Consider the following 17,561-nt stretch of genomic DNA (forward strand, 5'->3'; position numbering starts at 1 on the left):
CACAGCAGGAACTCGGTTCCCTTTGCAGGACTAGAGCAGCCGAGAGCAGACGAGCTGCCCGAGCCAATTCTTCACTAAGCGGCGATGCCCAGCTGGAGTCACTCTCAGGGGCAGGGGCAGGCGAACCTTAGTAATACTTTGTTACTGGCCGCTTCCTGTATATGGATTCATCAGGTAGTGTGCGGGTATTCCGTCACTTCCTCGATGCTGCAATGTCTCCTGGGAGCTTTTGTCAGTGTTCCCAGGAGACATTGCAGAGGTCTGCCACGAGTTATCGCGGGATTTAGAAAGAACTTGAGCTTGAGGTTTAGTAATTATGCATATGAGCGTATCTTTTTTTTTTTTGGTGGGGGAGTGGATCTTGGATGGGAGTTCCCACACTTTTTTCCCCAGGACTTGACCCCTGACCATATCCATAGTATTTCACTATATCCTGTTGTGCGTATGCTGATTTTTTTGTGTGGCCCTTTGCTGATGTTGGGGGCTGCACTTAAGACCCCCAAATATCAAGAAAGTTGACCACAACTTCTGTATGAGCTGTTTTTGGTCTTCACAATGTGTGAAGTTATGTGAAGAGTGGCTGTGAACCTTGTTTCTCCGTGAATGGTGCCAAAGGACTGTTTTCGTCTTTTATGGCCCTGTAATGAGTTCTCCAATTTATGTGTGGTCACCAGAACAGGAAGTGAAGAGACTCTCTCACTGTGGGGACACAGAAAACATTAAAAGCACTTTAATAGAGTGTGGGGTTTAGAGCTTCCTGTATGATCACTAGGGCAGCAAGTAAGATGTTGCCTCCTTTTTCCCCATAAAGTTGGGATTTATGGAGAATTTTTGTAAGTGTAGCCAGCGAAAATACACACCACCTGTAGTCTGCTACTACCAACAGTTTTTGAGACTTTCCATGATGATATAAATACCAGAGCTGAGACCGTTCAATTTATATGCGATGACAGAAGATGGCTTCCAGGCAGAGTTTGTGTTATTGGGACCTTTGACCTGCGGTCACCGTATCTGACAGGTCTCTGAATCAAAGATCCGATCATTTAATTCCAGCCCCAGTGTTCACAGACTCCCCGGGGTGACTCAGACAGTTAGTCAATGCCAATCACATTACCTGCCTACATCTCACCTTTATGGCTTTAAGTCATGGTGAAGTTTGCTGATGTGATGATTCCGCATACAGAAAAGGTCATTTCTGGGGGGAAATTGCTTTTTTTTTGGATTTCTGTGAAGTTATCAGTTTGAATTTTTCATCATACAAGATTCACTGTCATCCTTAGAAAGCTCTAATTAGAGACCAGTTTGTTCTACTGGTGGTGGTTCTAGATGGTTTGTAGTGCTGAGACGCAGTGCAGGCAGGGCCATCTTTACCATAGGGCAAACAGGGGCAGCTGCCCAGGGCCCTGTCACTGTTGGGGGCCCAAAGCAGAGCCGCCCGTTAAGCCCCTGTGCTGCCCACAAATCAGGCTGAAAATCATCATCAGCAGCACGCAGCCAGTGCCAGGACTGCTTCCCTTCCCAGTGTTTTAAAATGTACAGCACCCCTGGCTTCCCTTTAGACGTGCACTTCTCCCTTCCTGCCACTGGGTGCTGCTTGTATATAAAAGTGAATTAGAATGTGATTTTATAACATCCCCAGTTTGCTCTTCCCGAGGCTGACTTCTTCATGTCCTGCTCCTCAAGGTATGTCACTGTTTGCTAATCTATATTGTAAATAGAAGTTTTCTGTAGAGTGTGCTCAAAGTCTTTATAATATTTGATGATTCACTGCAGGTCTGGTCAGTGTTTTAAAAAGTTCCTCTATTTTACACATGGCATGGGGTAACAGCACCGTCTGTCCATTCTGCTTTAGCACCATGGGACCCCATGCCATGCCATGTGTAAAATATAGGAACTCTTTAAATCACAGACCAGACCTGCAGTCCAGGCTGAGTAAGGCCTCAGAGCACATGGCATTACTGTCTGTATTTAACTGCTTGATGAGCTTATTTTGGGCCTGGCTGGTTCACATGTATGTGTTTTGGCGGCCCACATTTGCGCAGGCACAGCAGCCCATTCATTTGAATGGGCCGCCATGCCTGCGTTTCCTGCAAAGAAAAGTGCATGCCTCATGTTATACGAAGGCATGGCAGCTCATTCAAATCAATGGGCTGCTGTGCCTGCACAAATGAGGGCCGCCAAAACACATACATGTGAACCAACCAGGACCAAAATAAGCTAGAGGGGGGCCCAAAAAAAATGTTTTCCCAGGGCCCAAACCATATTAAAGACGGCCCTGAGTGCAGGTCACCGAACTGAAGCATTCTATGTGCCGGTGCAGCATCCATACTACTGGCTGGGTCATGACTATAGGATGTGGTCATTTATGGGGTTTCATTTTTCAGCCATCAGCGTCCACATTTCCAAACGTTTGTTGGCAGTCTGTGGTAGACTGCTTCTGGGCTCGTTCTCTAGAGTCAGCCAGTCTGTTACTCCCTAGAGTAGCGTGACCAGACGTCCCCGGTTTCCGGGGACAGTCCCCAGAGGACACTGTCCCCGGACCAAGTCTGTCCCTGGTTTTGTCCCCGGATTGGATTTGAACAGGTGCCCAGGCAATTTCAAAGATAGTCAGTGCAGAATTAAAAACAAAAATATATATTTCCCATTATCTGTGCCCCTTTCTGATGATCATGTGCTGGGAATATTTCTTCAGTTTCGGGTGCATGCCCATTCATTTCCACTCGCATGTTCTTCTGCCTTGGCTCAAGTCCCGGACAAATGTACACCACACTTTTCACATATTATTTGTAAAAAAAAATTAAAACCATTTATCATTTTCCTTCCACTTTAAAATTATGCGCCACTGTGTGTTGGTCTATCACACAAAATCCCAATAAAATACATTTTACGCTTTTGGCTGTAACATGACAAAATGTGGAACATTTCTAGGGGTATGAATACTTTTTCAAGGCATTGTATTTTTTGGTTTTGGTTTTAATTGTGTCTTCCTTTTCCTTTCTTTCCTCCAGACTGCACATATTAAGTTCAGTGGCGGTGCGTCCATAAAGGGAGCAGGAGTGCCGCCCCCTCTCTACTGCACCTGTCTATCACCAATAGATAGACTCATGCATTGCATGAGTCTATCTATCTATTGTCGCTGTTGCCGCCCCCATTCAGGTGTCTGGTTCCTTGTCGGGTGCCGGGCAACTAAATTACAGCGGCTGTTTTTTTTTTTGGAAGCGCCTCATTAGAGCCGTAGGCTCTAATAGGCGTCCTAATTAGAGCCTAATTATAGCCAATTGACTTCTAAATTGGTAAACAGCGGGCGCAATGCTGTGCGTTCGCTGTTTACAGTGTTGTGTTAGGGAAGCGAACACTGACCCGCCTCTCAGCCAATCGTGTCTGGTTACCCTGTCACCTGATTGGCTGAAGCGACAGGCGCTGTGATTAGACACCAGACTACCAAGCGTCCAATCATAGCAGAGGACGGGAATAGCCACGAGGACTCGGAACTTGGAGCACAGCACCGAGAAAGGTAAGTGCGGGGGGGGGCACAGTGGCGACAATTGATGGGGCACAGTGGCGGCAATTGATGGGGCACAGTGGCGGCAATTGATGGGGCACAGTGGCGGCAATTGATGGGGCACAGTGGCGGCAATTGATGGAGCACAGTGGCGGCAATTGATGGGGCACAGTGGCTGCGTTTGATGGGCACAGTGGCTGTGTTTGGGCACAGTGACTGCGTTTGATGGGCACACTGGCGGCAATTGATGGGTACAGTGGCTGCGTTTGATTGTTTGTTTGTTTTTTTCAGTTTGTTTGCGCCCCCCCAAAAATGTTGAGCACCACCGCTAAGTTTCTGAAGTTGCGCTCGATATGTTTTTTTCCCCATAAAGATGCTCTTGATATGTTTTATCCCTCAGACCTTTCACTATTTTTGTTACCGGTCTCTGGACTCGTTCTATCTTATTTATATCTTTTTGTAAGTGAGGTCTCCATCACTTGACACAGTATTCTAAACGAGATCTCACCAAAGATCTATAAAGGACAATCAGGACCTCCTTCCTCCTGCTGGAACGGGGTGTTCTGTAGTCCTGTCCTAGGGTGACAACACTACTCCTCCGAAGATGCAGTGGAGTGAGTGTTGTCATCCGAAGTGTGTTACTGGCAGGATCACCAGGTGCAGGGGCGGACTGACCATTGAGGCACTCGGGCACTGCCCAAGGGCCCCATGCCACTAGGGGGGCCCATCAGGGTTGCCAGGCTCATTAAAACCAGGGACAGTATGTAAAAATCTGTGTTTTTTTTTTTACGTCTGTCCCTGATATGTCCAAACCTGACATGCTTTTGATGTGAAAATCCTGAGATTTTAGCTGCCCCGCCTCTGTAATGCCTCCTGGCTTGGTGGCCATCTGTAAGGCCAGGGGCCCCATAATCTTCTATTGCCCGGGGGCCCCATGAGTTGTCAGTCCGCCCCTGACCAGGTGCAAATAAAGGGAGAATGGACAGAAATGGGAAAAACGAAGGCAGCCTCTACATTGAAGACCCGGCAAGCTGTAATTTGACATTTTGGGTTTGTATGCACTGTTCTCTCAGAGCTATGTCTAAAGATACAATATTGACACATTTAGCCAGATTCACAAAGAGTTACGCCGGCGTATCAGTAGATACGCCGTCGTAACTCGGAATCTAAGCCCGTCGTATGTTTAAGTGTATGCTCAAACTGAGATACACTTAAACCTAGCTAAGATACGACGGCGTGCGCCGTCATATCTTAGCTGTCTAGTTCCGCCGGCCGCTAGGGGCGTGAACGCTGATTTACGCCTAGAAAGCGTAAATCAGCGAGATACGCCGATTCATGCCCGTCGCAGTAAAGATACGCCGTTTACGTAAGGCAAATAGCTGGCCTAGTCAATGTTAAGTATGGCCGTCGTTCCAGCGTCGAAATTTGAAAAATTTACGTCATTTGCGTAAGTCGTCCGTGAATGGGGCTGGACGTAATTTACGTTCACGTAAATACGTCCTTGCGGCGTACTTTGGAGCAATGCACACTGGCATATGTCCACGGACGGCGCATGCGCCGTTCGTAAAAAACGTCAATCACGTCGGGTCACGAGTAATTTACATAAAACACGCCCCCCTCATCCTCATTTGAGTTAGGCGCGCTTACGCTGGCCCCATTTACGCTACGCCGCCGTAACTTAGGAGGCAAGTGCTTTGTGAATACAGCACTTGCCTCTCTGACTTACAACGGCGTAGCGTAAATACGATACGCTACGCCGCCTCAAAGATGCGCCCGGCTACCTGAATCCAGCTAATTGTTTCTATGAAACCTGTGATTTCAGGATTGAGCTCCATTCTATTACACGGTACATTTTTGTTACTTTTCTAGTGTTTCGGTGAACATAGAAGTAGTTCTTAGAAGCTTCAAACATTTTCTTTCCCATCAACTTGAGATGAATTGCGACTTTTGACATCTGTTTTACCTCCTATACAAGCACTCTGCAATTTCCGAAGAGCTTCACTTGTTGATAGATCAGAATGTACTGTTCTTAACCGCTCATCCCCATGACCTTTGTCCCCAAATGATCCAACGTTTCCTCAATCAGTAATAAGTAGAGACAATAGATTCTACCAGCTGTCTGAACCCTTGTTGTAGAATTACCCCTTATTGCCTGTCCAGGGCAGTGGCGGTTTGTCCATAGAGGGCGCTGGAGCGCCGCCCCCTCTGGCTCTCACCGCCACTGAGTCTAATAACATAGATTCATGCATTGCACGAATCTATGTTATTATCGCCGCTGCCGCTGTTCTATTCAGATGGTCGGCGCTCATGTCCAGCCATCTGAATAACGGCAGCTGGTTGGCTGTACGGAAGTGCCTATCAGAGCCAACGGCTTTTCCGTGTACAGCCCTCGGGTCCCGGAATCTTATACAAGGAACGCACTAGGGATGTGCTCCTTGTATAAGACTGACAGGCGTCTCAGCCAATCAGGTTGGCTGATTCTGGCTACCGGTAACCTGATTGGCTGAGACGCCTGCCAGTCATCGAGGGCGGTAGAAGACAGAGGGAAGTTATAGAGCAAGTTATGAAGCTAGCTTCAATGGAAAAGAGTGCTGAACGTAACCACGCTTTGATAGAGCATTTTGAAAAAACGATGGTGTGTAGGCAACGTCGTTTTTGAAAATGAAGTTTCAAAAACGTTGTTTTATTTCATGATTTAAAACGTTGTTTTTTTTCATCACATAAAGTGATGGTGTGTACGCGGCATAAGGCCCAGCTGCTTATGTCCTAGCAACCAATGACCCTGTGCAGCCCAACATCCTTTGCCCTCCAGCCAACCTCAATGTAAAGATGGCTACCAGCCAACCTCAATGTAAAGATGGCTACCAGCCAACCTCAATGTAAAGATGGCTACCAGCCAACCTCAATGTAAAGATGGCTACCAGCCAACTTCAATGTAAAGATGGCTACCAGCCAACCTCAATGTAAAGATGGCTACCAGCCAACCTCAATGTAAAGATTGCTACCAGCCAACCTCAATGTAAAGATGGCTACCAGCCAACCTCAATGTAAAGATGGCTACCAGCCAACCTCAATGTAAAGATGGCTACCAGCCAACCTCAATGTAAAGATGGCTACCAGCCAACCTCAATGTAAAGATGGCTACCAGCCAACCTCAATGTAAAGATGGCTACCAGCCAACCTCAATGTAAAGATGGCTACCAGCCAACCTCAATGTAAAGATGGCTACCAGCCAACCTCAATGTAAAGATGGCTACCAGCCAACCTCAATGTAAAGATGGCTACCAGCCAACCTCAATGTAAAGATGGCTACCAGCCAACCTCAATGTAAAGATGGCTACCAGCCAACCTCAATGTAAAGATCGCTATCAGCCACCCTCAATGAACCCCTTGGTTGATAAACAGACAATTCAGGGCTTAATGGTTTGAAAGTGCATTTTATTTCTCATTATTTTTGGCACACGCGTGTTTACAACCCCCAAAACTTTGCGTCCACTTTACGAACCACAGTGCACTTCCATGAGCGTTGTACAAACGTTTCTACAACAAAGCCGCCACACATGCAAAAAGTTTCCTAGCAATCCTAATACATATATATATCTTTTTTTTTTTTTCACTTTTTAAGACATGGGTTTGGCTTGTGGTATTTTCTATAGCTTGAAAATGTGTAAACATATCGTATCCTGGTTCCTCGCAACAGTCCATCGCCAACCGCTAATCCTGCACACATAAAAATAAATAAATCAATGAACTTTTCCAAACGCAGACCCTAAACTTCCATGGGGGGGGGGGGGTGACATTGTGCTTCCAAAGCCTTGGAGGGTGTCGGCTTCATGCTTTTTTAAAGGCTTGGAGGGTGTTGGCTTTGTGCTTCCAAAGTTCTTCAAAACTCAATTTCAGCAATAGTGAGGTTTTTTTGTTTTGTTTTTACTTTTTGCGGAAGTTTAACATTTATTTTTATTTTTTTATTACATTTTTATTTATTTTTTACATCATAAGGATAGACCTCAATGCTACATTCTTTCGTTTTCAAACAAGATCGGTTAACATTCCAGTGCACCGTGACAGCTGACGGGTATTGAAATCCACTTGCTATCTTCGCTTTATATACAACAGGCAAATAAGGTTCAGTGAAAGATAGGTCGATTGTCTCCCGGCTTCATGATAGTCCGTCAAGGCGAAAGACGCCTCCTCTCCTGACAGCTCTTCATCTTATCAGGAAGGCTGATGGGAACAATCCATGGGTTTACAATGTAAAATTCCTGTGCAAGCAAAACACAACCACAATTGTCAGCAAATAATCTCATTATGTCACCACAAATACCAAGTGCTACATTTCGACTCTGTAAACCACCAGAAAATTATACTGCCCAAGGCTTTCATCTTCTACTTATAAAATGTGCACTATGCACGCTGTATTTTCTCACTAGTCTTTTCTTTTAGTAATTGCTGTTGACATCCAGGTCCAGTTAACACATGGTGCAGCACACCGCAACCTTATGAAAGAAGTCCTGCATTAAAGCTGAATTGTGGGTAGAAGCTGGAAATCGTCCAGTGCCAAGCGACTGCCCTGATGCCTGCAGAACACAGGTCACCCACAGAGGCGTTGCTAGGGGGGTGCGGTCCGCACCGGGTGACACCGGCTAGAGGAGTGACACCATCCCCTTTTTTTTTTTTTTTTTTTTTTTTTTTTTTTTTTTTTTTTTTAGCTGACATGCCCAGCCTGCCCTGTACCACCCCAGCCTGCCCTGTACCACCCCAGCCTGCCCTGTATCACCCAGCCTGCCCTGTACCACCCCAGCCTGCCCTGTACCCCCCAAACAGCCCTGTACCCCCCCCCCCAAACAGCCCTGTACCACCCCAGCCTGCCCTGTGCCACCACAGCCTGCCCTGTTCCACCCCAAACTTTCCCATGCCACCCCAACTTGCCCTGTGCCACCCCAATCTGCCCAATGCCACCCTAACTTGCCCTGTACCACCCCAACCTTTCACATGCCATCCCAACTTGCCCTATGCCACCCTAACTTGCACTATACCACCCCAACCTGCACTGTACCACCCTAACGTGCCCTATACCACCCCAACCTGCCCTATGCAACCCTAACTTTCCCTATACCACCCCAAGCTACCCTATATCACCCCAACATGCCCTATACCACCTTAACCTGTCCTATACCACCCCACTACACCAACCTGCCGCTATACCACTCTATATTACCCTAACCTGCCACTATACTGCCCTATACTATAATTTACAGGGGTTGGTTTTGGGTGCGCCCCATCTCCGTGCGCTGCCTGCTTGGTGCTGGGCAGCCTAGAAAGAGGGGGGGTGACACCATGTTTTACCACACCGGGTGACACCAACCCTAGTGACGCCACTGGTCACCCACTTGGCACGGGCACCGTTCAGAGAACACATCCTTCCACTCTGTCCGCTCGTCCAAAAATGATCATGCCTAAAATCTCTGAATGGTAAGGTGAATATATTCTCCATATCATTTTTAAAGCTGAAGTTTAGGTATGATTTTTCTTGCATAGTTACATTGGTCCAACTTGGACCATCCCTGGCCAATCCCTGTAAAAGCTGCAAATCACTGTAGTAGTCTCCGCTTCTACTATGATAGCAACAGTCTTCTGGGCTGTGGCGGCTGGTGCTTCCCCCCCCCACCCTGTGGGTGGTACTCACGCAGTCGGGCTCCGGTGTTCACGGCGATGCAGAGTGAGATTGATCCCTCCAATGAGGACAGTCTCCTCCAGATCTCCATGTACAGTCTTCCCTGGTACCAGCCAATATGGTTGCTTCTCCTCTCGGCCAATCGGGTCTCGGGACCCGCTTCCTTATGGGCCGGGAGGAGAATCAGGTAGACAATACTAAATATTAATTTGTTATTGTTACACAACTGGGTGGGCTCGGGGCGTAGTGCTCTGCGCCCCGAAACCACCCTTTTTTGAAGCCAAATAGAGCCTTGGTCTCTAATCATGTGCTTCAAAAAACAAAATGGAAATCCATGTGTCCGGCACCCTGCATGTAGATTAGGGGCCAGACGCATTGGATTAGGGGGGCGGCGCCCCTTATAGAGCGGTTTCCGGGTGACATTCTGCATATTAACCACAGGGGGTCGAGTGCATGGCACTGCCGCCAATCGCGACTTGTATTTTTTTCAGTGAATACAAAGTATTGTCTGATTGGACAAGGTCGATATTGTGATGTCAACACCCCTCTTCTCCACCCCATCCAATCAGAGAAGGTCTAGTATTCATTGAACGGAAATTCAAGGCATTCTCTGAATGGCTGCAGTGCCAAGCCAGTGAATGCCCCCCGTGGTTGCTATGCAGGAGTACTGGACCCAGAAGACCATAGCAAAACAATTGTAGTAGTCACGCCTACTACAGTGATTTGCAGTTTCCACAGTCGGGTATAAGTTGTGCATATTTTCATTGGTCCAAGCTGGACCAATATAATTTAAATACATATAAAACATTTTTTACCACAATATTTGCTTTATACTGGAGACAGTCCACGTACATCGGTGCATATTTCCGTCGGGCGTATCGTATCTAAGATACACTACGCCGCCGTAACTTACTTTTTTTTCTTTTTTTTTTTAATCCTCAAAGAATGCACACCGTAAGTTACGGTGGCGTAGTGCATCTTTGGCGGCGTAAGGGCGCGCAATTCAAATCGATGTGATGGGGGCGTGTTTTATGTAAATACGTTGTGACCCGACGTAAACAACGTTTTTTTTTTAACGGCGCATGCGCCGTCCGTGGGGGTATCCCAGTGCGCATGCTCGAAATTAAACCGGAACAAGCCAATGCTTACAACGGTGACGTCATTCTACGCAAATCCCTATTCGCGAAAGACTTACGCAAACGACGTAAAAAAAAAAAATTTTGACGCGGGAACGACGGCCATACTTAACATTGAGTACGCCACCATATAGCAGCTTTCACTATACGCTGGAAAAAGCCGAACGCAAACAACGTAAAAAAATGCGCCGGCCGGATGTACGTTCGTGGATCGCCATAACTAGCTAACTTGAATACTTGACGCGGAATTTGACGGAAACGCCACCTAGCGGCCGGCGGAAAAAATGCACCTAAGATCCGACGGCGTACTAAGACGTACGCCTGTCGGATCGATCCCAGGTGCCGTCATATCTTGTTTTGTAGATACAAAACAAAGATACGACGCGGGAACTTTAAAATTACGCGGCGTATCAGTAGATACGCCGGCGTAATTCTTCTGTGGATCTGGCCCAGTATCTCTAAATGAGGAACAGTTGGGAACCATGTTTTACTGATATGTATGGAGCTCATGAGGTGGTGAACTGGGTTATGGATTTTACTACTCGCTGGTACCAGGTTGAAATACCTTTTTTATTAGAACCAATACTTACTCTAATTCTTCATGTCAGTAGATGTACAAATAAGATGGATAGGCCAATATTCAATAAAATGACCATGCATATCATGATTGTATCTGGTCTCTGCAAAAGAGAAGATAACATAGTTAGTACCATGTGTGTTGGCAAGGGGCAGAAAGTGGCAATGGCAGCCCCCACAGCACTCAACTTAAAGCTATGAGTTGTCCTCAGGCTCGGTCATAGACCCTTGACTACGCCTAAGACGTTTAATACCCTTCTTTTTTTTTATCTGGATTGCATGAAAGACATTAGATATTGTTGTAGTATGTTTACATATCCGTTGAATACACTGATAATATGGGATACTGAACAAAATTGGTGGCTGTGGTTGCAGAATGAGAATCGATCATCACAGGGATTATGTTTTAAAGCCATTGTTGGCAGATCAAACCTCAAATACCCTACCAGTTCTCTCCACCCAAAATGTATAAACTAGTTAGGAGAAGATCTTAGTAGCCTCAGCCCCCACTTATATTTTTCTAGAACTTTGGTGAGATCTCCCTGATGGGAGTCTTGGCTCTGCACCACACCGACATGGAGTCTTCCTCTTCCTGCTGCACAAGATGATCCTAATGCCATTTCCTAAATGTATAAAAAAAAGGCGTGAAAGACCTACAGTACTTGTAAAGGGCAGGATGGTGAAGCTGGCCACCAGGGTGCAGAGATACTGCTGGAGAAGTTTTAAAAGCCGATAAACTGTTAAAAAAGCGAGCATCTACCCAACATTGGAGATCAATTTTTGGTTGACCAGTCCTTAGACGATAATACTGACCTCTTCAATTTCTGCTTTTGGAGCTGGCACAGTTTGGGCGCCCTTCTTTATTTTAGTGTCAAACTTAACCAACGCCTTGGACTCGGGCTTGGCTGCAGGTTTGGGCTCAGGTTTCGGGGGGGGCGGGTTTGGCCACGACTTTGGGCTCTGCTTTTGGGGGAGCTGGTTTCTGAACAACCTTTGGTTCAGTTTTCTGGACAGTCTTAGGCTCAGCTTTCTGGACAATCTTGGTCTCCGTTTTGGCTTCAACACTTGGCTTTTCCACTTTTACATCCTTAACCTCTTCACTCGGTTTAACTTTCTTGGTAGGTTCTACGGCGGTCTTCTTTTCTTGGACTTTTTGAGAAAAGTGAACTTCCTTTGGCTCCTCTTTCAAATCTGGTGTTCCAGCTTGTGGCGGTGGGAATGCTTTTTCTTCAAAGTCCAGTGGAGGATTCACTGGGGAGGTCCGCACAGCATAGCTGTGATAGCCTTTATGGAACTCAATATCCGCATCGGATGACATTTTGTCCAACCTCTGAAGTGGTTTCATCTGGTTCTCATATTTGCTGTTCAAGTCGGCTCTGTTGATTGGACTCCTGGATGGGCTGGCGGATTGCCTTCCACCACGTCTTTCTCCATTCCAGTTTCCAGCAGTAATCATCCTTTCCTTCTGCGAGCTGGTTCTAAGTTTCTTGGCTTCAGGTGGTGTCCCAGGTGGAGGTGACGGGGTTCGCACTGGGGAGACATCTTGAGAGGACGGTTGATTTTCAGGGAGATGAGGACTCTCAGGAGGTGTATGAACTGGCTGTTCCTTGGCTGCAGTTGGTTGTTCTCTTATCTCCATAGGCTCAGCATTTTCAATGATTTCTTGCATCAGTTTTCTCTTGATATACTCTGGGCCTAAAATAAATAAAAAATCAGGTCTTGTAGATTTTTAAAAACTGCACAACCAAGGTAAAATAAAATAAAAAGTCTAAGACGCAATGCATTTTGAACAACTGTATGGAGTTTTCGGAACTATGTGTTCTATAATATTAGGCTATATACCGGCGACTCTGTATGTACAGTAAGAAAATAAGATGAGGGATATTTTTTATTCTACTGTACTATAAACGGCTTTGCATGACAAAGTGACATGCTTCTGAAAAAGTTCATCCCTGGACCACCATGCACTTGCCATGGGCATCCACAGGTAGGGGCAAGGAGGGGCAATTGCCCCCCCTCCCCGGAATCATCAAGAAGATGACAGCTGCCGTGTCCACTGTGGCCGCCGCTGACTTTTTTCTGAGTCAGCCGGCTGCTCTCTGTCCTGACACATCTGATGTCCCTCCCTCATCCCCGGCCTGATCATTGGATGAGATGGCTCGTCAGCTTATAATTTGTTGTTGTTATTATTAACAACAACAAATTCTAATAATACAAATGAAAATTATTAATATACATATTATTATTACTAATGCTGATATTATTATTATTATTATTATTATTATTATTTAATAAATAATTGTATAATAAAAGATTATAACAATAATAATAATAAATGATGTCTAAATTAATAAAATAATGAAATTATATAATATTTTCATTACTATTTTTTTATTTAAAAAGAAAAGTATTATTATTTTATTTAAAATAGTAATTACAATTATTGTGTTGTTGTTAATAATAATATAATAATCATCATTATTATAAAAAATATTTGTATTGCTATTTTGTGTTATTATTATGGGGGCTCCATGTAAACTGCTAATTAAACAGCTGAAATGCATATATGGAAGGGGGGGGGGCTGTTTTACCTGCCAAAGGGTTTACATTTCTGTCTTTCCAGCCTTGTGACCTGACTGTTCTCTGCTGTAGATAAGTAGCATCTCTAGGTCACCTCCCCACCCTCTTCCACTAAGAGGACAGTGAAGGAGCAGCAGAATACCAAGGATTCCTCTCTCTGCTCTTTCTCCACCTATCAGCCTGTTCCTTGCATGAATGGCACCCGATTGAATATTTGAGGGCCCCGTCCTGTCCCAGTGTATAGGGAATGATAAAAGGCTGATCAGTCAATGTGAAAATCCATTTTATTCTGTTTTAATGAGTATGTAATTGGTGTATTTTGGTAAAAGTAAAGGGAGTTTTGCTGAGCCATCCCTCTGATAATGTCCCTGCAGCCTTGTCTCCAACCCTACATATTATTCCATGTGTTTATGAACAAAGAATGGAAAGGACAGAGCCCATCTCCCTTGACAAAATTACAGCTGTCAACCGATCGGTGAGATATAAAAGCAAAGCTTTGCCATGGCGCGTCTCGCGCCGTGCGGAGGCAGAGGCCCACAATAGCTGGGCTCAGACTGCTGGGTTTGTCTGATCAGACATAAAAGTGCTAAAATAGGACACAAAATGGGAATACGGAGCATAATAGAGCGGGAAGACAGATCTGATAAAAGCAGCGGATAAATAAAACATATGATTCCCACATACAAAGGGAGTTCTGGGGATTCAGAGAAATGCAAGCTTGGCTAAACAGATGAAACCATTGCTTTTCAAGGTCGCTAACTGCCTTAGAAGCTCTTCACTTATAGGTCACAACCCCAAAAAACTCGGAGAGGGAGATTTAAAAGGGAACTCCGGCTAAAGAACAAAATGAGCGCACACCTATAAGGAATGTTTCCTCTGCAAATATAGTGGCCCGAATTCAGATACCAGTCACGACGGCGTATTTTCGGATACGCCGTCGTAACTATGAGTTGCGGGGTCGTATCTATGCGACTGATTCATAGAATCAGTTACGCATAGATTTCCCTAAGATCCGACCGGCGTAAGTGTCTTACACCGTCGTATCTTAGGCTGCATATTTACGCTGGCCACTAGGTGGCGCTTCCGTAGATTTACGCAAGGAATATGCAAATTAGGTAGATACGTCGTTTACGTAAGGCTTTTTCCGGTGTAAAGTTACCCCTGCTATATGAGGTGTACGCAATGTTAAGTATGGACGTCGGGCCACCGTAAAAAAATTTACGTTTTACGTCGTTTGCGTAAGTCGTTCGCGAATAGGGCTGTACGTAAGTTACGTTCACGTCTAAAGCATTGACGATTTGCGGCTTAATTTGGAGCATGCGCACTGGGATTCTTTCACGAACGGCGCATGCACCGTTCGTAAAAAACGTCAAATACGTGGGGTCACACTAAATTTCAATGAAACACGCCCACATCGTCCACATTTGAATTAGGCGGGCTTACCCCGGACCACATACGTTACGCCGCCGTAACACAGGGAGCAAGTTCTTTCTGAATATGAAACTGGTGGCGTAACGTATCTGAAATACGTTACGCCCGCCGAGAAGGTACACCAATGTATCTGAATCTGGGCCAGTATGTGTATTCCATTACCAATCTATCTCCTGCTATAGGGGAACGTGGCAAAAGGAGGGCAATAAGACCCTGTGTCGCTGCCCCGCCCCCTTTTTGTGTGGTTGGTTGCTATAATATATCTCTTCCTCTTCTAATCCCATCTCCCTTTTTACTCAACAGGTTACAGTGTCTTGAAAAAGTATTCATACCCCTTGACCTTTTCCACGAGGGGGGGGGGGGGGGGGGGGCTTGCGATGCTGTCAATCACATCCAATGATGCTGCGAGCTAGGGGGCGGGGCCGAGTGATACAGTCAGCGGCTATGGCCGGGGAGCGTGCTCGCAAGAGCTTTCCACCATGCGAGCTCGCATGAAGGTGGAAAGCTCTTGCGAGGAGGAGCCGAGACAGTCGCAGAGGGACCCCAGAAGACAGAGTTCAGGGACACCCTGTGCAAAACAAGCTGCACAGTGGAGGTAAGTATAACATGTTTGTTATTTTACCAAAAAAAAAAATCTGCCTTTTAGTGTTCCTTTAGCCTAGGTTCACACTGCTGCGAATTCAAAATCGCGGTAAAATGCGGGATTTTACCGCTAATTTGCGGCTGCGATTTTGCCGCGATTTCGGCCGCAATTTAATGTAAATCGCGGCCAGAAATCGCAAAAAGTAGTACAGGAACTACTTTTTGAAATCGCAGATGCAGCGTCGCACTGATTAGGACAGTGCCATTGCCGACAATTGCTGCCGATTTGAGATGCGATTTGACATGTCAAATCGCATCTCAAATCGTTCCAAATCGTACCCAGTGTGAACCAGGGCTTAAAGTTGATATCCTAAAAATAATAATAATAATAAAAAAAAAAAAAATGTTGCATTTGTTTAACATTGCTTACATTGAAAGTCAAGAGTGCTAGGTCACCTTCATACGTAACATGGAGTACGGTTCTGCGGCTGACCTACCTGGCTGGTAGAAGTCTGGGGAGAGTTCTCTCGCCATCATCCTTGCAATGCTGGACTCATTATTACCCGCCTGGGCCGCCTGTTCAGCTCCGTCTGCTTTGGCTTTGGCATGTGTAGTCCTGAGGGAAAAGAGAGGTATATTTTGAGTTACAGTGCGGGTGGCTTTTAGATGGTTACAGCAATGACACCTGGTCCATCCATGCCCAAATCCAACCAAAACTTTTTGGGGTTATTGGAACTGGAATTAAGGGGGCAAATGTGGACACACCCAGTAATAAAACCTTTACTAAAAATAGTGGTTGGCTGGCTGGCTGTATATGACCACCCATGGAGAGATTTCCCCCACTTCCTCTCCTGTTAAAATGACAGGAAGTTAAGGAAAATGTCCTCAATTGGGGACACATAGAGCTACAAGTCACATAGAGCTACGCCATTTGGTGTAGTGTAGCTGTCGGGCCCCAGCAGTCAGCAATGGCAGCATTAATTTGTAAAGCGTCCCACATCCCTAGTCTGTCACCTAGAGCAGGGGCCTCCAAACAAAGGGCCAGTTTACTGTCCTTCAGACTTTAGGGGGGCCGGATTGTAGCCAGTTGGGGTAGAAAATGTCCCAGGATTGGCAGCAGTGCAAGTAATCAATGTCTCCGGTGTGGTGTTCAGTGCCCTACCATTGATTTCAGTGGTAGGAATAATGTCTCATCATTGCTATTAGTGGGAGGAATAGTGCCCCATCATCAATATTAGTGGGAGAAATAGTGACCCTTCATTGATATTAGTGGGAGGAATAGTGCCCCATCATTGGTGACAGTGGGAGGAATAGTGTCCCCCATCATGGGTATCAGTGGGAGGAATAGTGCCCCCTCACTGCTATCAATGGGAGGAATATCGCCCCACCATTGAAATCAGTGGGAGGAATAGTGCCCCATCATTGGTCTCAGTGAGTGGCAGGAATAGTGCCCCATCATTATAGTACCCATTATTGTAATTGGTGGGAGGAATAGCACCCCATTATTACTAGTGAGAAACATAGTGCCCCATCACTGCTATCAGTGGGAAGAATAGTGCCCCGCCATTGATATCAGTGGGAGGAATAGTGCCCCACCATTGATACTAGTGGGAGGAATAGTGCCCCACCATATACTGTATATTATTTGGAGGCATAGCGCCCCACCATGTATATTAGTGGAAGGAATGGTGCCCCATCATATATATATTAGTGGGAGGAATAGTTCCCCATCGTTGGTGTCAGTTGGGGGAGTTGTTAATTGTTAGGAATAGCGGGCCAGATTCATAGCGGAGATATGACGGAGTATCTCAGATACTCCGTCGTATCTCTGAGTATCTATGCGACTGATTCATAGAATCAGTTACGCATAGATATCCCTTAGATCCGACAGGTGTAATTGTTTTACACTGTCGGATATTAGGATGCAATACCGCGGCCGCCGCTGGGGGGAGTTTGCGTCATAAACCAGCGTCGGGTATGTAAATCAGTAGTTGCGGCGATCCACAACGGTTTTTCGCGTTCGCTACGTCGCTGCTAGTCTAGTTTCCCGTCGCAAAGTTAGTCATCGTTTTAGGTGCCC

At 45.9% G+C, this 17,561-nt stretch overlaps 1 protein-coding gene and 1 long non-coding RNA gene across 2 annotated transcripts in view; one reads left to right on the forward strand and one right to left on the reverse strand.

Annotated features, from left to right (window-relative positions):
* The window catches only part of LOC120919166, a 129,378-nt gene that overhangs the window by 6,591 nt on the left and 105,226 nt on the right, over positions 1-17,561 (forward strand). The gene's annotated exons all lie outside the window — the stretch shown is intronic.
* Positions 6,920-17,561, reverse strand: part of JPH2 (junctophilin 2) — a 98,550-nt gene continuing 87,908 nt past the window's right edge. Inside the window, 5 exon segments of the mRNA XM_040331204.1 lie at positions 6,920-7,764; positions 10,903-10,992; positions 11,702-11,825; positions 11,827-12,583; positions 15,979-16,097. Coding sequence (XP_040187138.1) covers positions 10,912-10,992; positions 11,702-11,825; positions 11,827-12,583; positions 15,979-16,097 — 1,081 coding nt within the window. The 3' untranslated portion in view covers positions 6,920-7,764; positions 10,903-10,911.

The sequence above is a fragment of the Rana temporaria genome, chromosome 12 (genome assembly GCF_905171775.1).
Source record: "Rana temporaria chromosome 12, aRanTem1.1, whole genome shotgun sequence".
Taxonomy (NCBI): Eukaryota; Metazoa; Chordata; class Amphibia; order Anura; family Ranidae; genus Rana; species Rana temporaria.